The 21,534-nt window shown below is 41.7% G+C and overlaps 1 protein-coding gene across 1 annotated transcript in view; it reads right to left on the bottom strand.

The window, feature by feature from the left end:
- The window catches only part of Dennd5b (DENN/MADD domain containing 5B), a 164,433-nt gene that overhangs the window by 96,994 nt on the left and 45,905 nt on the right, over positions 1-21,534 (bottom strand). Inside the window, exon 2 of the mRNA XM_013033412.1 lies at positions 791-856. Within this exon, the coding sequence (XP_012888866.1) occupies positions 791-856 (66 nt within the window). The remainder of the gene's footprint in view (positions 1-790; positions 857-21,534) is intronic.

The raw sequence follows: 21,534 nt of genomic DNA, 5'->3' as shown, positions 1-21,534 counted from the left end.
CTCTCATACTTAAAAAAGGGAGCACAAGGAAAGATCATTGTTATATATTCAGCTGTCTTGACAAATAATACTTTGAAGGAAATTAAGAATCTATACTTATGAATTCTGCTATCACTGGTAAGGACTGAGAAATGAGTAATACAGCTCAATCCTCAATAAGGGCTAGTACCAGCTAGCAAAGAGTCATGGAGATGTCTTTTAGGCAAAGCTAGAGAGGAACAACCTACTTCCATGTTGAATGCTAGGTTTATAAAATTGTAGCTTAAAATTTACTGCCAGGAGTAAGCAAGAAAAATGACTATGTTTGGGAATTTAAATTTCCAGAAGTAGAAATTATACAACATTCCTTATTGAAATTTACCTTTTAGATACTGTCCTGAAACAAACAAGGACCAAACAAACTTGTACCAATCTTAATATCCTTGTGAGGCCCTGGGTTCAAGTCTCTACAATGCCAAAAAATTAGCTCCTTAATTAATATCCTTGCTGTAAATTAGACATAAACATAAATCCTGCTGGGTAACCTATAATCATAACCTACAGATTAAACCCTTCATCCTAAGAAAGTAGGAAACATATGTCAAGACAGCTGAAAGCCTAGCTAATATATTTTTTCAAGCCTGGAAGCAAATGAGTTCTTTATGCAAATTAGGGTGCAGATAACAGAACAGAATAAGTAACTGTAAGTTTGTCCAAGCAAAACAGAATAAAGCAACATTTCTAAACTGGTATGGAGTGAATGAAGATAATAATGACTTCTAGTACTAGTTCTTTTCTAACTTATTTTTACCTGAAGTCGTATTTGCAGCATCTTGGCTCTTGCCATGGCGATCTGCTTCTAGCCATTGGTACAAAACTACATGATGTAACAGAAACAAAAAGCTTTATGAACAAAGAAACAAAAACAAACATGAAAAAGCAAAATGGCTGTGAAGAATGGAAAATGAGAATATAAAAATTAAGCAAAAGCAATTCAACATGAGACCAGGAGACATTCACTTCAAGATCACTGTAATATAGCTTATAAACTACAAGTAGTAAAAGAAAGCAAAGAGAATGAGTCATTTTTAACACAGTAAGTGAAATGCCGCTTTAACATCTGTAATAGGTATCTGTGTGGGAAAAAGCACACCTATATTAAAGCTAATTTCAAAAAAAAATCAAGAGAAAGTTAGTGTCTCTGTGAGATATAATGAAGTATGACAGTAAGAATAAATGACTAGGGAGGGATGGGAAGGTGGCTTAGTGGCAGAGTGCTTGCCTGGCATGCATGAAGCCCTGGGTTCAACTCTTCAGTCATAAACAGAAAAAGACAGAAGTGGTACTATGGTTCAAGGGGTAGAGCTATCGCTGAGCAAAAGCAGCTCAGGGACATTGTCCAGGTCCTGAGTTTTAGCCCCAGGACTGGTTAAAAAAAAAAAAAAGAATAAATGACTAACTTTAAGAAACGTATTCAGGCCAGGTATGGTGGCTCACATCTGTAATTACAGTTACTCAGAAGCACCGAGAGGACTATAGTTCAAGACCAGGCAAAAACAACAAGGGGGGGGGGGGGGTTGGGGGGGAAGGGATGTGAAGGGTAAACAAAGGAGGAGGCTGCAATGCTTGATAAGAAATGTACTCATTATCTTGCCCATGTAATTGTAACCCCTCTCTACAGTATGTTCACAAAAAATTAAAATTAAGAAACAACAACAACAACAAAACTTCACTTAGTAATCTGAGCATGGTGGTACATGCTTGTAATCCCAGCTATGTAGGAGAACCATGGTCTGAAGCTGGTCCTGGTTAGTAATTCAGGACCCTAACTGAAAAAAACTTAAGTGATAAAGAGCTGGGTTATGTGTGACTCAAATGGTAGAGCACCTACCTAGTGAGCATGAGACCCTAACGTCAAACTCTAGAACTGCTCTCCCACCAAAAAAAAAAAAAAAAAAAGAAGGAAGGAAGGAAGGGAGGCAGGGAGGGAGGCAGGGAAGGAGGCAGGGAGGGAGGGGGCGGGCAATTGTATCCCAACCACTGCACACCTATTATTGTTTAAGTCCAAAAACCTAAATGTGCCAAATGCTGACAAGGATGTGGAATGAGAAGGAATCCCATTCATTGTTGACAGAAATGCAAAATGTGAGGGCCACTTTGAAAGACAGTTTGGCAAATTTTTATAAGGGTAAACACAATCTTGATACACATAATCCCATAATTTCAGTCTATTATGAGTAAAACACCAAATTCCAAGAGGGACAACCTATAGGTTCTCATCAAAACTGTGAAAGACATGGAAAACAACAAAAGTCTGAGCAACTGTCACAATCAAGACAGCTAGGACAATAACTAGAGAGATAAAATTTTTGAATATAATACTGTATATTAGATTCAATCCTCCAAGAGAGAAAGGACATTAGGTAAGACTAAGAAAATCTAAATGAGATACATTGAGTTAACATTAATGCATCAATACTGTACCACACTACTACAAAACATCAATAATTGGTAAACTACATGTGATTAATTATCTCTTTTTCTGTAAATATAAAACTACTATAGAAGAACAGATATGTATACTGAAAAAGCTACATTTCAAAGTTGGATATGAGAGTGAATCTAATTGGCAGTCCCTGCTACGAATTTCCAATACAATGAGACCTCATCACTAAAAACAACAACAAACCTCCACCTATATCTGAATATTCAAGATAACTTCACACATTATATCAAATCGTATAATCAGCATTTCATAAATATATGAATTTTTTTAGTCTAATACCAGAACTTGACTCAAACTTGGAATCTGATGCTTTCATTTACTGGCTGGTGGTCTAGTACCTAAGCCATACATCTAACACCTCATAAATAATTTTGTACAAACATAAGGGTGGGCATGGGGGTATTATGCCTGTAATCCTAGCACTTGGGAAGCTGAGGCAGGAAAATCTCAAGTTTGTGGCCAGCCTAGGATACATAGCAAGACTGCCTCAAATCAGAACAAAACTAAAGCCAGGTGCCAGTGCCTTAGGCCTATAATCCTAGAGACTCAGGGAGCTGAGATCTAGGAATTGGGGTAATGAGCCAGCTATGGCAGACATATCTAAAAGACTCATCTCTGACATTAACCAGCAAAAAGCCAAAAGAAGAGATGTGGCTCAAGCCGTAGTACAGGCTTTGAGAGAAAAACCAAGCAAGAACACAAGGCTTGAGTTCAAGCCCAATACTTTACTCAAAGTTGCCACTCTACCACTTGAGCCACACCTCCACATCCAGTTTTTTACTGCCTGCTGTAGCTCCTAACCAGAATCCTCAAATCCTCTTGAGTAACTAAGGTGAGAGGTTTGAGCCACCAATGCCCAGCCTAAATTAAACTTTTAGTTAACTAGTTCAGTTCCTTTCTTGCATCAGCCACATTTCTGGTTGCTACCATATTACACACAGAGAATAGAGTATTTTCATCACAACAAAAAGTTCTATGGGCAATGGTAATTTAGAAGCTTGAGTAGATTTGGGTATTTATTTATTTATTCTTTCTTTTGGAGAAGGCAAGACTGCTTCCTAAACAGGGCTGTGTGCCCCCATTAGAAGTCACATGTCCAGGATTCCATTTAATTACCTAGACTCATTTTTTTGAATATGCAGGCCAGATAAATGTTTCTTTTTTGTCAATGACTCCTTATTTCACTGAAGGTGAAATAAGGTGGGATCTTGTTCCTTTACAGCCAGATCACTGGTGGTCCAAATATACTTAATCACTTTCCTCACTGGTAAGAGAAAAAGAATCTCTCCCACATGGGAATAACATCTTGATTCTAACAAAAAGACATCTCTGTATCTGAGGAAGAATGAATCCTGTACAGGTTTTTCCAAATGACCGCCTGGTCCTAGGAACAATGAATGCAGTCACAGAAACATTTCCTTAAACTCATTGTTATTTTTCCACTTATGATTTTCTTTTGTTTTCTCTAAAATTTGGCAATGTGTTACTATTCTCAGCTATAAGAGTAAAGAGAGGCCAGTGAGTAAAATAGAAGCTGTATTCCCAAAGTCAAGCATAGTGAGGACAGCAGATTGGTGAGATCTCAAGCAGAGGGCTGGGGAGGTGGCTCAGTGGTAGAGCGCTTGCCTTGCATGCATGAGGCCCTGGGTTCTATTCCTCAGCACCACATAAGCAGAAAGAAAAAAGCTGGAAGTGGCACTGTGGCTCAAGTGGTAGAGCACTAACCTAGAGCTGAGGGACAATGCCCAGGCCCAGAGTTCAGGTCCCACGACCAGACCCCCCCCCAAAAAAGGAGAGAGATCTCAAGCAGAGGGGAGCTTAGCAACAACATTATTATAGGTAGAGCTGGGTGCTGGTGGCTCATGCCTATAACCCTAACTACTGAAGAAGCTGAGATCTAAGGATCAAAACCAGCACAAATAGAAAAGTTGTGATACTCTTATCTCCAATTAACCAGCAGAAATCTGGGAGCAGAGCTGTGGCTCACGTGGTAGAGCACCAGCCTTGATCCAAAAACCTAAGGGAGAGCATCCTAGTCCTGAGTTCAAGCCCCAGTACTGGCATATAAGCACACACATATGCACACACAGGAAAGGAAGGAAGGGAGGGAGGGAGGGAGGGGAAAAAGAAAGAGGGAGGAAGGGAGGGAGAGAGGAGAGAGAACGAAAGAAAGGAAGGAAGAAAGAAAAAGAAAGAGAATGGAAAGAGAGAGAACAGAAAGAGAGAAAGGAAAGAGAGAGGGGGGGCAGGTGGGTGGGCAGGCAGGCAAAAAGGGGGAGGCAGGCAGTTATTAAGAATGCTTGTTTGTCAGCCACCTCTATAGATTTCCTCTTCTACTGTTCCCTACGCATATTTCATTTCCATAGTATTCTATCTTTGCTTATATCTTCTTATTCCATCTATACATGCTAGCTTCTGCTAATACTCATATCATGACTTTTCAAATATACTTATTTCCACCCTGATTCTCTTCAGGCCAGCATTTCCACTGCCTATTGGAAACCTCTACCACAAGCTCCAAATCTCCAAATATCTAAAAGTGAATCACTCCTATATCTCCTAGACTATTTCTTTTTCCTCTGATCCTTGTGTCAATTAATGACACAAATGTGGGGCTTACTGGCCCTACTCTTGCACAAGGCTGAGGAAGGTACGTTAGAATGAACAATGTTCTCCTTTAGCATAAGAATCATGTTCTATGATAACGACGGCTTTCATCATGTGGAAAATGAATCTTAGTGTTCGGTTTCCAGAGCACAAATACATGATGACTCAGCCATATGTGATGCTTGCTGGGTAAGCTATTTATGCCTTTCTGTGTTTTCCAGGAAGGAAAATGGCAATGACAAGTGAATTTTTATGTCATAAAACAGTAAATATGCTGGGAGTTAGCTCAGTGGCAAAGCATTTGTCTGGGGTTCAATTCCTCAGTACACACACACACACAAAAAAAAAGACAGTAACTGGCTGAGAAAGTGGCTCAGTGGTAGAGTGCTTGCCTTGTATGCATGAGGCCTGGGTTCGATTCCTCAGCACCACATAAGCAGAAAATGCCGGAAGTGGTGCTGTGGCTCAAGTGGTAGAGCACTCGCCTAGAGCTGAAGAGCTGAGGGACAGCACCCAGGCCCAGAGGTCAGGCTCCATGACCAACCAAAAAAAATAAATAAACAGTAAGTATGATGACTTGATTATTTATTTGAGACAGGGTTCTTATCCAGGCTGGTCTCTAACTCCTGGTCTCAAGTGAGTCTCAGCTTTCTGAGCACAGGAACTAAAGGCATGTTCCACCATGCCCAGTTTCTATAAAGGTAAAATCCTTGTATCCATTTTTATCTCCCCCCTAAATGTTATAAAAATACTTTTCAAGAATAAGTAAGCATGACCGCAAGAGTATTTAACAGCATTCTTGCCTTATAGTTAGCTATGTACTTGTATCAATTTTTTACTAGAAAAAAATGTCCCTAACCCACATCTACGATTGAGTACTGATTCGGAGTTGGAAGAAATTCCTAATATGTCTCCCTTTTACTACCCACATTTAATTATTAACCATTTTATCTTACTGATTTAGCCTCCACATTTCAGGGGAGAAGGTCAATACCACTGGCCCGTGCCACGCCGTCCCATTAATATGCAATTTTAAGGAAATCTACTTAACCATTTCTGAAACTTTACTACAATGCAATGTGACTTCTCGTGTAAATTATTACAAATATCATCTTTCTTCTGCTTACCTTCTACCTGGCTCTCCATTGACCTCTATACCATAATGTAGGTGAGAAATCTAAATACAAACCTGGTAATATTCTCATTCAGTAGTGCTTCATCATGCTAAGGAATAGTGTAAAATTCCTTAACATGATTTCAAAACCTGCTCCTGGCTTCAAAATCTGTTTATATCTTAATCCTTTCTGCAGGCCTTTCCCATTCCTTTTGTGCTCTGTACTTGAGCCATGATGCAATTTCTAGCTGATCTTCAAATGTGCGACAATGCTTCAACTTAGCCTTTACATGTGTTGTTCTGTTTGCCAAAAACACTTCTCCCATCAGTGCCCTGCTGTCCCACCTGGAAATTCTTGGCAAAATCTAAGTGTACAGTGCTTTTTATCTGGGAAAATGTTCAGCTCTTTGAGGGTAGAGGTTTATGAGGTTTGCCATCAAATCCCTATGGCCTGCATAGTATGTAGTATAGCAGAAACTGCAAGAGTAAATAAGAGACAAGTGCTGGTGACTTACACACGTTCTTCTAAACTACTCAGGAGGCTGAGATATTAGGTCTGTAGATCAAAGCCAGCCATGGGAAGGAAAGTATGTGAGAATCTATCCTAAATTAATCACCAAAATAAGAGGTGAAGCTGTGGCTTAAGTAGTACAGAACACTAACCTTGAGCTAAAAAACTCAAGGACAGCACCCAGACCCAGAGTTCAAGCCTCAAGACCTGTGCACACATACACAAAAAAGTAAATGAGAAATTTTGTATATGGGCTAGCCAAAAGATTTATCTGACTCTGCCTTTCCAAAAAAGATATTATTCTTCCCATCAGTGTATGGATGCAAACACTAGGTGTACAGGTTTTTTTGTTGTTGTTGTTTTGTTTTGTTGTTGGTCATGGGGCTTGAACTCTGGGCCTGAGCACAGTCCCTCAGCTCTTCAGCTCAAGACGAGCACTCTATCACTTGAGCTACAGTGCCACTTCTGGCTTTCTGGTGGTTTATTGGAGATAAGAGTTTCACAGACTTTCCTGCCCAAGCTGGCTTTGAACCACAATCCTCAGATCTCAGCCTCCTGAGTAGCTAGGATTATAGCTTTGAGTTACCAGCACCCAGCAGTAATCTTGAATTTGATTTCGCTTTTTTTTGGGGGGGAGGGGGGTGTCATGGGTCTTGAACTCTGGTCCTGGGCACTGTCCCTCAGCTCTTCAGCTCAAGGCTAGCCATTTACCACTTGAGCCACAGCGCCACTTCTGGTGGTTAATTGGAGATAAGAGTCTCATGGACTTTCTTGCTTGGGCTCGCTTTGAACCGCAATTCTCAGATCTCAGTCTCCTGTGTAGCTAGGATTACAGGCATGAGCCAGCTGTGTCTAGCTCTTTTTACGTATTTATATCCTCTAATGATACACAACGAATGCTAGAATATATCATGCCTAAAAGAAGTTAAGCCCAAGCCATAAAGAAGCTTTGAGCAGGGGGCTGGGAAGGTGGCTCAGTAGTAGAGCGCTTGCTTTGCATGCTCAAGGCCCTGGGTTCGATTCCTCAGCACCACATAAGCAAAAAGAAAAAAGCCGGAAGTGGCACTGTGGCTCAAGTGGTAGAGCGCTAGCCTTGAGCTGAAGAGCTGAGGAACAGTGCCCAGGCCCAGAGTTCAGGCCCCACGCCCGGCCCCCCCCAAAAAAAAAAAAAAAGAAGCTTTGAGCTGTTTCCCCCCCCCACTTATTTATTTTCACTTCTTCATTGCATTTGTTCTTTCATTTTGGATGATCTTTATCAATTCTTTTACTGCAGAACAAGTGTAGCATTTACATGCTCCTTCAAGTGATTGCCATTAATAATTGCTTATTCAAAAGCTAACAATCCGATTTGTATATTAAGTTCTTTCCTTTGTCTCTTGTGCAATTATCTTTTAAGGTAATTTCTTTTCCTTCCTTCTTTCCTTCTTCACTTCCTCCCTCCCTCCTTCTCTTCCTTCCTTATTCTCATGCCAGTAGACTAGAACTCAGGGAGGGCCATGATCCTTTTTTGTTTGTTTTTGCCAGTCCTGGGGCTTGAACTTGGGGCCTAGGTACTATCCCTGAGCTTCTTTTGTTCAAGGTTAGTGCTCTACCACTTGAGCCACAGCACCACTTCTGGCTTTTTCTGTTTATGTGGTACTGAAGAATTAACACAAGCTGGGCGCTAGTGGCTCACTCCTGTAATCCTAGCTACTCAGGAGGCTGAGATCTGAGGATCATGGTTCAAAGCCAGCCTGGGCAGGAAAGTCCGTCAGACTCTTATCTACAATAAACCACTAGAAAACTGGAAGTAGCACTGTGGCTCAAGTGTTAGAGTGCACGCCTTGAGCCAAAGAGTATAGAGACAGTGCCCAAGCCCAGAGTTCAAGTCCCATGACCCACCAAAAAAAAAAAAAAATGAACCCAGGGCTTCATGCATGCTAGACAAGCACTCTACCACTAAGCCACATTCCCAGCCCCACTTAGACCTTTTTGTTTTTTTGGTGCTGGTCCCGGGCTTTTTCACTCTACCATTTGAGCCACAGCTCCACTTCTTTTTGGTGGTTAATTAGAGACAAAAAAGTCTTACAGACTTTCCTGCCTGGGTTGCTTTGAACCAGGATCCTCAGATCTCAGCCTTTTGAGTATCCAGGATTACAGGCATGAGCCACTAGTGCTCAGTTTACTTAGATTTTTTTTTTTTCTCAAAGCTGGCATTCTACCATTTGAGTCACATTTTCTCCCCCTACCTCCCACCCCCCATCCTGAAATGGTACTCAGGGCCTTGCTAAATTAATCAGGTGCCCTGTCATTAAGCTATACACCCAGCCATTATTTTGCTTTTGATAACTAGAAAATATTTCACACAGAACATAAATAATGAACACCTTATTCACATTTACTTGCTTCACATTTTTCAAAACAAATAAAATGTCAGAGATAGGACGAAAGTCCCTTTGTGTTTTTCCCTGACTTTAAGTGTAGAGCTCTGACTGCCAGCTTGTCTGCTCTACTCTATTTTAGCAATAACTTCACTCTACAGGAATAAATCAGCGCACTATAGTCCACAGGAGCCCTCTCATCCCTAAGCCCTATCCATTCTCTATTAGCTAATTCAGGCAAATCTGTATATTCTTTTGTGATAAGTTCCTCCAGCTTGACCTTGGAGTGAACTCTGAGTAGCTAACACCCTGACTAAATGCCCAGTGTCCTAATTTTGTCTTGGCTACTGCTATTTTTCCCTTAAGACACAGGTGAAACTATCTTAGTCAAGATGAGCAAAAAAAAAAAAAGGACAGTGAAAACAAGCATATAATCTGAGTGAGAAGTACATAGACAGATGAGCTGATAAAAGGAAGGACTTCTCTAAAATCACAAGCTTTAAAGTCAATACTCTCAATTTTACTGATGATTCTATTCACTGATGTTCCAATGAATGGTTTGGATGTGGAAGGTCCCCTAAAGACATGCATTGAAGACTATGTCCCCAGATGGTGACTGCATGGCACTAACTTCATCAGTGGGTTAGCCAACTGTAAGTTCATAGCAGATGGGCCTAGTTGGAGGAAATAGATCACTGGCAGAGTGTCTTGTCACCAGTCCCTACTGTCACCATGAGATAAGTAGCCTCATCCTCCACCCATTCCCACAACAGTGATGTTCTTACTCATCTCAGACCCAAAGCCATTGGGCCCAGCTGACTGTGGGCTGAAACCATGAAACCAAAATAAATCCTTCTTCCTTTAACTTGACTTTCTTAGGTATTTTACCATAGCAATAGAAAGCTGACTAACAGTCTGTAAAATGTGGAAGAGTTCATTTCCCGCAGGAACAATGTTATTAAAACAATTGTGTTTATCTCCCTAGCTTAAATGAATAGATTTTACTGATCCCAAACTGGGAAGGTAAAATAGAGAAGATAGAGCAGCTGACATCAAAGTCCAGAAGCTTCCAAATGCAGAGCTCACAAATACTGGGAGATGAACCACTACTCTGGGATCTAAGAGATGTCATGGAATACCACTACAGCATTAACCTTCCCTATGCCTTTCTGTCTCACACGCTTATCTCCACACTCCCCTTTTCCCTTTCTGCACCTGTCCTTCCTACTCTCAGCCATGTACTCTGCCCCTGTAGTCTACAGGGGGATCCTCCTATGCTCAACTCCTTCTATCGGGGTTAAAAGTTGAGAGTCCCAGCCAGGTACTAGTGGCTCATGCCTACCTACTCAGGATAGTGGTTTAAAGCCAGTCTAGGCAGCAAAGTCTGTGAGACTATTATCTGGAATTAGCCATCAAAAAAAAAGCTGGAAATGGAGCCATAGCTCAAGTGGAAAAGCACTAGCCTTGAGCAAAAAAGCTCAGGGACAGTGCCCAGGGTTCAGTGCCCTGAATTCATGACTTGGTACCAGCACATATGTGCACATGTGTGTGAGATCTGTGAGAAAATTGGAACAGTAGCAGGGAGAGGAGGAGAGAGGATGGAGAAAAGGGGAGAGAGTAAAAGGGGAAGAGGGGAACCTTGTAAACTGATGCTCTCGAAGTGATACCTCTTACATTTGGGTTCTTTAATTACATGGTTCCTCTTAACTCTTCCTCTCTGCTACAATTACCTCTATCAAAGATTGTTCTGTAAATAATATTTGCTTCAAATAATTTAGAAAATAACAGTGCCTAAAGAAATAGTTTATACAGTGTTGGGCTAGAATAACTTTTAAGGAGACTACGCAATCCATCCTTCTCTCCACTCTTATTTTACCTTAGAAGGATCCAGATGCGCAGTTCTGTGGTCTACGGTTAAAGACAACTTTGACTTGAATTAAACTACCCAGATACCCAAAGGTTGTGTCCTCCAATATTAAATGACCACCCTGAATCCTTAGGCTAGGACAAGGGCTGCACATGAAGCACAGAGAGCTGGGCTAAGCACTGTTTCTTAAATATAATATGTGGGCTTTGAAGCACAATTCAAATATATTACTTTTCTAGGATGAATAGCAAGCAAATCTTTCACCTGATTTTTTTTTTTGGGTGCTGGTCCTGAGGCTTGAACTCAAGGCCTGGGAGATGTCCCTGAGCTAGTCACAGCTAGCACTCTACTACTTGAGCCACAGCTCCACTTGAACCTTTTTTGGTGGTTAATTGAAGGTTTCACATACTTTCTTGCTTGAGCTGGGTTTCAAACTGTGGTCCTCAGATCTCAGCCTGAGTATCTAGAGTTACAGGTGTGAGCCACTGATGACTGGCTTCACATGACTTTTAGTTAAACCTTAGTACTGTATATTACCTTTCCTTCTCCAAGTGACTTAAAAAGCATCTGGATTTCATACCTACTGCATCATAACTGATATGGGTGACTAGTTTGCTTTTATTCTTTTCTTAAATCTTATTTTTTTTCTGTTTGTGTTAATTTTATCTCATCTTCAAAAACAAGGAAACAGTCCTCATTTGACAGCCTAGAACTGTTGCACCTGCAGCTGGTGTGCATGCGTATGCATGTGTGTGTGTGAGTGTGCGCATGTGTGTAATTGTGTTCATCCTTTCTTCTGCAGGGAGCTCTGTCCTACAATTTTTTTTGGGACTCATCAGCATTAAAACCTGTGTCAGAAAGGTTGGGAAAGCAGCCACAAGGCTGCTCAGGAAGGGACTAAGACAAATGCAGCTGCTGCGTAAAATTTATACAAAGAGTTTTTGCTCATAAGGGTAAAATTGGAGCCCAGCTTCTTTTCTGTACTTTGGCACTTCTATAGAAATCACTTGGAGGGGCTAGGAAGGTGGCTCAGTGGTAGAGCGCTTGCTTGCATGCCTGAGGCCCTGGGTTCGATTCCTCAGCACCACATAAGCAAAAAGAAAAAAAGCCAGAAGTGGCGCTGTGGCTCAAGTGGTAGAGAGCTAGCCTTGAGCTGAAGAGCGCCCAGGCCCAGAGTCAGGCCCCACCACTGGACCTCCCCCGCCAAAAAAAAGAAATCACTTGGAAAGGGGGTATTAGGAAAAGAGATGCATCAATCTCTATCTGGATTACTTGGTGACTAGCTGGACAATGTTAGTAACTTCAGATAATAGCAAATGGAAAAGAAATTTGCATGAATGACTTGGAGGAAGGAGACTTTTTTTGCAGTATGAATCTAAAGTATTAGGGAAGGCATGTCAAACAAGATCCAGAGCAAAGTGAATACTGAATACCTCTGTTAAAGGCTAGATTCCTCAAATAGTAGGTACAAACTTTTCCCTATTCACTGCTGGGTTCTTTCTACCCACAGAAAGTAGCCACTACAGTTTCCTAAAAACACAATTAGATCTGTGAGGCTAGCAAATGAGTTAAATGAGACAATCCATTCCTGTCTAATCACAATAAATCTTGAGCATATAGTTGCTTACTGTGTCTGCTCACGCAAGTTTTATTAAAAGGCCAATAAGTAACTACTGCAACATATTCAAGTGCAGATTGAACCCCTTCAATTTCTTGTTTTGTTTTTGTGGTGGTATGGAGCTTGAACTCAAGACCTCATTCTTTCACTTGGCTTTTTCACTCAAAGCAGGTGGTCTATCACTTGAGTCACACATGTGCTTCCAGCTTTTGGGTGTTTAATTGGAAGTAGGATCTTACAGACTTGTCTGCCTGGGCTGGCTTTGAACCATGATCCTCAGATCTCATCCTTCTAAATAGCCAAGATTTACAGGCATGAGCCTATGAGCTGTTTTTCTTAACAGTTTTATTGAGATATATCCCATATATCCTACTATTTGCCCTTCTGTTTACGTGGGAGGTTACTTGCTAAGCAAGTGTTCTACCACTTGAGCTATGCCTCCAATCCCATTTGCCCTTTTAAAGTACATAATCCAGTGGTTTTTATTATATTTACTGAGTTATGCAATATCAGCATTATCGAATTTTAGAATACTTTCATCACCTCAAAAGTAATCCTGAACCCCTTAGCAGAGACTTTCTAATAAGAAAGTCACTTTCATGTCGGGTGCTGGTGGCTCACACTTGTAATCCTACCTACTCAAGAGGTTGAGATCTGAAGATCACTGTTCAAAGCCAGCCCAAGCAGGAAAGTCCATGAGACTAATCTCCAATTAACCACCAGAAAATGGGAAGTGGCTCTGTGGCTCAAGTGGCACAGTGCTAGCCTTGAGCTAAAGCGCTAAGGGACAGCGCCTACACCAACAGTTCAAGCCCCAAGACTGACAAAAAAAATAGTCACTTTCTGATATCTCTCTATCATATTGCCCTATCTGCTAAATGTGTTTGTTATCCATTCAGACATTTCTTGGACTTTATCAGCTGAACATGGCAAAATCATAATTGATTTAATGTTATGTTTAATCCCTATACCCAAATATTACTTCAACATATAGTCAATATGCAAAACTATTAGCAAGATAGCAAGTCTCTGAGATTCAGTAAGGATCTGACACCTATAGATACTCATTTTGCACTAAGTGTCAAATACTCAATAGGCACATGAGACTAAGTGGCTTCCATGCCGAGAAACATAGCCTGAGATCACTGAGTGTAGTTTCCTTTGAAGTCACCATCAAGGATCACCTGGAAATAAAAATGCCAAGGGAATTAAATTAATTGAATAAGGGTCATAGACAAGAGGGAAGTTTTATCAATGTCAATGATATATACAAGCTCAGAGATACAGCCTAAGATTCTACTGTACAAATATAGGATATACCAATGTTATTCATTTTAGCATTAAAAATTCAACCAATACTTGTTTTTATAAATTAAACTGTACAGGGTAGGTATTCTGCTAATCAGAAAATTCAGTGAATATTTTTCAGTTCAAAAAACACTTGTATTTTTATCAGGCTGTCCCATACAAGATGCCAACAAAACCCAAGGAGAGAGAGAGAGAGAGAGAGAGAGAGAGAGAGAGAGAGTGTATTGGGGGGTAGGGAGAGATGTAAATGGCCTCTCTATTCCTGGTATTCTATACCAGTGAAGACTTCTACCATCCAAGCTGATCACTGATTTGTAAAGGATTCCTGCTTCCTCCAGCTTCCTGACCCCCACACCCAGCATATTTAAGTATCTACCTGCAATGCTAACTTCCTCTCCTTCCCCATGTGAATTAGACTCTTACCATACTGCTGTCAAAACCATTTTCTTAATAATATGCTAGCCTAAGCATTAATTCCCTGCCTATGGAAGTAGAGTTCCAAGTGCTACAGTGCTAGCCTTGAGGAAAAAAAAAAAAAGTTTATAATAGGTACAGGCCCTTAGTTTAAGTGTGCGCGCGCACACACACACACATGCACACACACACACACACACACACACACACACACACACACACACACACACACACACACAAAAATTCCCTTCCTAAAATGCTTCAGTACTACTGGGCACCAGTGGCTCATGCCTGTAATCCTAGCTATGCAGGAAGCTGAGATCTGAGGACTGTGGTTTGAAGCCTGACTGGGCAGGAAAGTCTGTGAGACTCCATCTTCACTTGACCACCAAAAAGCCAGAAGTGGAGCTGTGGCTCAAGTGGCACAGCACTTACCTTGAGCAAAAGAAGTTTAGAGATAGCACAGAGGATCTGTGTTCAAGCCCCAGGACTGGCACCAAAAAAAGAAAAAACGCCAGGCACCAGTGGCTCATGCCTGTAATCCTAACTACTCGGGAGGCTGAAATCTGAGGGTCACTGTTCAAAACAAGCCCAGGCAGGGAAGTCTCTAAGACTCTTATCTTCAATTAACCACCAGAAAACTGGAAGTGGCACTGTGGCTCAAGGGGTAGAGTGCTAGCCTTGAGCTCAAGAGCTGAGGGACAGCGAGCGCCCAATCCCAGAGTTCAAGCCCCATGACTGACAAAAAAAGAAAAAGGAAGAAAAAAAAAAGCTTTAGGGGTGGCAGGGGACAGAAAAAAATTTCAGTACCTCTTTATGGGTTGAATAACAGTCTAAATTCCTTAGTCTGTAATATAAAACTTCTATTTCATCACTGATTTCCTCAGTCGCCCTTCTCTTCTCTTTCACATTAGCTATAGTAATTAACTTGCTGTCATCCTCTCACCCTTTTGTGCCCTTACAAATGTTATCCTTCAGTTTAAAATATCCTCCCTTCCCACCTGTAGTCCTAATTACTCAGGAGGCTGAGAGCTGAGGATTGAGGTTTGAAGTGAGCCTGGGTTTTTCTCCAATTAGCCACCAAAAATTGGAAATAGAGGTATGGCTCAAGTTGTGAGAACCAGCCTTGAACAAAAAAGCTAATGGGCAGTGCTGAGACCTTGAGTTCAAGCCCTAGCCCTAGTACCCACAAAAAAATAAAATATCTTCCCCTCAATCCTTGCCTATTTAGCAAACATTTGCTCCTAGTTCAGTTTACATTTCCATTGAAACATTTCCCATTTACAAGAGTCATTGCTCTAAATTTTCATTTATTGAATTTATATCACATTGTATAGTACACTATTGGGCTAAAATCAAAGTCAAATTACCTTTGGAAACTTCTTAGGAAGACATGGTCATATTGGGAACTGAAATATGCTGTATTTTGCAGTCCTAAATGCATGTACCTTCCTCTGAGAGTTGGAAGATCCTGATTTCATAAATGAAGGAATGTGGCTGGTTCAGAAATTGAAAGCTATTAAGATTGCTAATATTATTCCTAGTGTGTCCCATAATCACCAATGCTGCTTGTCTACAGTCACGTGTTTGTTTTCTTTTACATCACTGGAGTACTACTATCTAAAGAAGTTATTTTTCTTTTTATACCTTTCTTTTTAGGTCAAGGGAGGTGGCAGTCATTCTTTAGCCTAATAGAGATCTGTGGGAAAAAATCTCACATCTCTAAACACATTAATTTCTCCAGTTCCTTCTTGATCTCACAAAAATATAACAAAACAGAGCAAGATACTGAATCATGCCTGTAATCCTAGCTTCTCAGGAAGCTGAGATGTGAGGATCAAGGTTCAAAGCCAGCCAAGGCAGTAAAGTTCATTAGACTTTTTTTTTTTTTGGTCAGTTGTGGGTGAACTCTGGGCTTGGTTGCTGTCCCTACCACTTGAGCCACAGTACCACTTTCAGTTTTCTGGTGCTTAACTGGAGATAAGAGTCTCATGGACTTTTCTCCCGGGCTGGCTTTCAACCATGATCCTCAGATCTCAGCCTCCTGAGTAGCTAGGATTACAGGTGTGAGCCACCTGCGCCTGGCTTTCCATAAGACTTTTATCTCTAAGTAACCACCTAAAAGCCAGAAGTGGAGCTATGGCTCAAGTGGTAGAGCACTTGCCTAGAGCTACATACATCCCCCAGGACATGAGCTCAAGCTCCAGTACAGGCATAAAAATAAATAAAAGGTCTGTTATTTGAATTTTGCCTCAATTTTTAAAATGGCATGTGAGCCACTGCAGTATTAACAAGTCATTATGTTTTCCTTCACAGGTATGTATATGACACACTTGGGTCTATAACCAAACCCAGAGAGAGCATGCCGATCCTGACTGCTGGAGTGGCTATGCAACAAGAGTGGCTATTGCAAATGTCAGCATACTTAGCTACTTGGCTGTGATTAGATAAGTTTGCTCATCAGTAAAGTGGTACTATAGTGTTCTTATTAACAGCTATAATAACCCAGTAAGCCTCTTCCTTGTCCTGAGCAAAAACTACTGGGCTTTGCTTGTTTTGTGTGTTGTGTTTGTGTTTGAAATACATGGGGTCTCATTGTGTAGTTCAAGCTGGCCTCAAAATCTTGATCCTCCTGCCAAGCTTCCCCTCCCCTTTCCCAGTCCTGGGGCTTGAATTCAGGGCCTGGGCACTCTCCCTGAGCTTTTTGCTCAAGGCTAGTGTTCTACACTTTGAGCCCAGTTCCACTTCCAGCTTTCTGGTGGTAAATTGGAGACGAGTGTCACAGACTTTCCTGCCTGGGCTGGCTTTGAACCATAATTCTCAGATCTCCGCCCCCTGAGTAGCTAGGATTACAGGTTTGAGACACCAATACCTGGCTATGCCAAGCCTTTTTTTTGGGGGGGGTAGAGTGGGGGGTCCGGTCGTGGGGCCTGAACTCTGGGCCTGGGCGCTGTCCCTCAGCTCTTCAGCTCAAGGCTAACGCTCTACCACTTGAGCCACAGCACTACTTCCGGCTTTTTTCCTTTTGCTTATGTGGTGCTGAGGAATTGAACCCAGGGCCTCATGCATGCAAGGCAAGCGCTCTACCACTAAGCCACCTTCCCAGCCCCACCAAGCCTTTTTGAGTACATTTCTTTCTTCTTTTTTTTTTCTTTATGTGGTGCTGGAATCAAACCCAGGGCCTCATACATGCAAGGCAAGCGCTCTACCATTAAGCCACCTTCCCAGCCCAAAGAGATTGGATTTTTTTTTTGGCAGTCTTGGGGCTTGAACTCTGGGCCTGGGCACTGACCCTGAGCAATTCAGCTCAAGGCTAGCACTCTACCATTTGAGCTACAGCGCCACTTCCCCAGCCAAGCCTTTTTAATCTCACTTTTTGCTCACGTGTTAGGACACTAGAAGCAGAATATGTGGTAAAGGGCAAATTAGTGTGTTAGAAGGAAAGAAGGCTGATTCCCAGCACACATGGATGTTAAAAACTATCCTATTTTTGAGAGTCTCAAAATCTTCATCAGCAATTTTATTTAATCAAGGTAATAAGGGTGTCAGAGATGCCATGTAACAGGGATTCCTTACAGGCTCACCCACGCCCAAACAGATGCTAATAGGCAGACTTGCTCAGTCCTACCCTCCACCACCCTCACAGGAAGTAAGATCTCCTATGTGAATAGCCTTCCTCTTAGAGCTTCCTCCACGACTGAACAGGCAGCCAAGAGAAGTAAGTTTCTTCATACACTCTATAGAGATCACAGTCAACATGTGGTCACAATGTTCTCCAGGAAAATTGACTCCCCATTTTCCCACCAGCTTCCTCTCTCGCCTTCTTGGATGGCCCACCTTTGTCTCCCTGCCATCACTGTCTTTGTACACAGCACTACACAGACAACACTTGCCATCTGATCTGAGGTTTGGTGAGGAGGGAGTGGTGGAGCAGAATAGCAACCAGGAAGAAAGGGAGGGTAATAATCATATTTTTAATTAAACAACCTTTTATTCGGGCATTCTTTATGTACTTCCTTCAGATAAAATGTCTCAAAACATAGCCCACATCACTTCTTTCCTGCCCTGTATACACATGCCCCTTTATTTCCACCAAGAGGAGTTTGGGCTGGCCTTATATGACTTGCTTTAACAAGCAGAATGTAGCAGAAATGTTCCGGTGAACCAAGTTCAGATCCTAAGAGTCCTGGCTACTCCTATTATTGGATTCCAGCTGCCATATAAAGAGATGACATGGGAAGTAGGGAGAAGCCCAGCTAGTGCCAGCCTTACAGCTACCAAATCAGTGTGAGAAGCAATGCAAATACCAGCCACGTCAACGATCCCAACCAACAGTACTGGAAATAGAACTGCCTCCCAGCCTATACACCATAAGAAACAGTATTTCATTGATGATTTAAACCACTCTTTAAGATAATCAGTAATGAAGTAATAAATAACTGATATATTCCTCAACACTCTAGTCAATTTTCCCCCCAAACCCTAGATTTAGGACTAGAATTATACTCCTGCCAGTAATAAATTGACCAATCACTGAGTTCCCTAAGGAATCTTAAAATCTCTAAATTGAACAGTTTTTTGTTTTGTTTTGGTGCTGGTCCTGGGACTTGACCTCAGGCTCTTTTTGATCAAGGCTAGCACTCTACCTCTAGAGCTACAACTCCATTTCTGGCTTTTTTGGCGGTTAACTGGAGATAAGAGTCTAATGGACTTTGCTGCCCTGTCTGGCTTTGAACTCATTCCTCATATCCCAGTATCCTGAGTAGCTAAAATTACAGGCATGAGCCACTGGTGCCCAGCTGAAACTGAACATTTTTGTAACTTTCAAAATTAAATGCCCTTATATCTTGAAAAAAAGAACTTATTGCCAAAATTTTAAAGAATTCCTATAAATGGAAACTAAAACAGAAATTATTTTTCTTCTCTTTATGCCAGTTCTGGGGCCTGAACTCAGGCTCTGTGCACTGTTCCTAACCTTTTAATTTTGCTCAAGACCAGTGCTATACTACTTGAGCCACAGCTCCATTTCTAGCTTTTGGTAGTTAAGTGATTATAAGAGTCTCACAGAGCCCGAAGCCGGTGGCTCATACCTGTAATCCTAGCTACTCAGGAGGCTGAAATCTGAGGATCACAGCTCAGGCAGGCAAGTCTGTGAGACTCTTAACTACCAGAAAACTGAAAGTGATGCTGTGGCTCAAGTGGTAGAGTGCTAGCCTTGAGCACAGAGAGGCTCAGGTACAGTGCCCAGACCCTGAGTTCAAGCCCCAGGACTGGCACAAAAAAAAAGGGGGGGTGCCTGAAATGTGGCATACTGATAGAGAGTTTGCCTAGCATGCATGAAACCCTGGGTTCGATTCCTCAGTGTCACATAAACAGAAAAAGCCGGAAGTGACGCCATGGCTCAAGTGGTAGAGTGCCAGCCTTGAGCACAGAGAGGCTTAGGGACAGCACCCAGGCCCTGAGTTCAAAACCCAGGACTGGCAAAAAATAAAATCTGACACCCAAGCTCAACAAGTGCAGATATGGTGGACTTACTCTGAAGAGAGTAGAAACAAAGAATCATACTGAACTTTTTCATGTTTGCCTCATCATAGTATTAAATTACATTGAGTTTACAGTCAATTAATTGTTCTTGAAGTGAACATATAAGTATATGCCAAGGATCTATGTACTAGGAACTGAATTATAACAAAATGGGAATGTCCTCAAAGACTGAAAAAAATCCCATGAGGAAAGTGAACAATTAGACTTGTGAATGAGCTCAGTGGGAAAATGTGTGCTTACACGTGTGAGGCCATGCCTTCAATCTTCTTCATTGAAAGAAAAAGAAAACAAAGCAATCATACTAGTGGAATATATGTTGTAAAAGAGTAAACTAATGTGTACTCAAAAAAGACAAGCCAGGTACTGGTGGCTCATACCTGTAATTCTAGTTACTCAGGAGAATGAGATCTGAGGATCGTGGTTCAAAGCTAGCCTGGGCAGGAAAGGCTGTGAGACTCTTATCTCCAATAAACCACTCAGAAAACCAGAAATGGCACTGTGGCTCAGGTGGTAGCGTACTCTCCTTGAGCTAAAGAGTTTAGGGACAGTGCCCAAGCCCAGAGTTCAAGCTCCACAACCAACAAAAGAAAAAGAAAAAGAAAAAAGGACACAGTTGTGTTCTTAAGCAAATTCTCCCTCCTTAACTGACACTAATGTCCTCCCCTGGGACCTGCAACAGCTGGGTGGTCCTGGCTGGCTAAGTGCTCAGGGACAATAGCTCTCATGCTTTCTCTGCTTAAATCTGCTTTCCAAGGGTCATTTCCAACCTTCTAATACAGTTGTACCACATTCACAATTTAATTCCCCTTTTAAGCAAACCTATATAATTTGCATGAACATCGCAAATAAGAAAACTAAGATTTTTACACACTTGACTTAAAAGAAACAAAAACTAAAAATTATAGATAGCTCATTATTGACAATGTTTATGTAAAGCAGTGTACAAAAATCATTAGTTGGCAGAATCCTTATTCAAAGGAAAAGCCTGATTCTAAAACAAAAAGTTCATAGAAACATACATGTATGTCCTTAAGAGAATGTTTAAAATATGCATGTAAACTGGGAGAGAATGAGGGAAGGGATGACATTGTCCAAAAAGTAACATACTTTTGCTGGGTGCTGGTGGCTCATGCCTGTAATCCTAGCTACTCAGGAGGCTAAGATCTGAGGATCACGGTTCAGAGCCATCTTAGGCAGGAAAGCAGTCCGTGAGATTTTTTTTTTTTCTTTTTGCCAGTCATGGTACCTGAACTCTGGGTCTGGGCGCTGTCCCTCAGCTCTTCAGCTCAAGGCTAGTGCTCTATCACTTGAGCCACAGCACCACTTCCAGCTTTTTCTGCTTATGTGGTGTTGAGGAATCAAACCCAGGGCCTCATGCATGCAAGGCAAGCGCTCTACCACTGAGCCACCTTACCAGCCCCTTTTTTGGTTTGTTTTTTTTTTTTGCGTGAGATTCTTTTATATATTTTTTCTCTATTTTTTATAATTTTTAGTTTATATTTATTTTAGGGTTTGGTGGAGGAGAGATGGGGTATGGTGGAGAGCAGGATGGAGGTCGAGCATCCTTATCCCCAGTGCCAGGGTGGAGAACACAGCACAGGACAGAGGGGAAGAGTGGCGGGGTTTCCCCTGGAGTGCACCAGGCTGGCAGACAAAGGACAATGGTTTCTTGAGAGGGGGAGGGGGGGAAAGGGAGTAGGGAGGGA

The sequence above is a fragment of the Dipodomys ordii genome, unplaced genomic scaffold (genome assembly GCF_000151885.1).
Source record: "Dipodomys ordii isolate 6190 unplaced genomic scaffold, Dord_2.0 Scaffold167, whole genome shotgun sequence".
Taxonomy (NCBI): Eukaryota; Metazoa; Chordata; class Mammalia; order Rodentia; family Heteromyidae; genus Dipodomys; species Dipodomys ordii.
The sequence above is the reverse complement of the archived record's forward strand: the minus strand, read 5'-3'. Positions and strand labels throughout refer to the sequence as shown.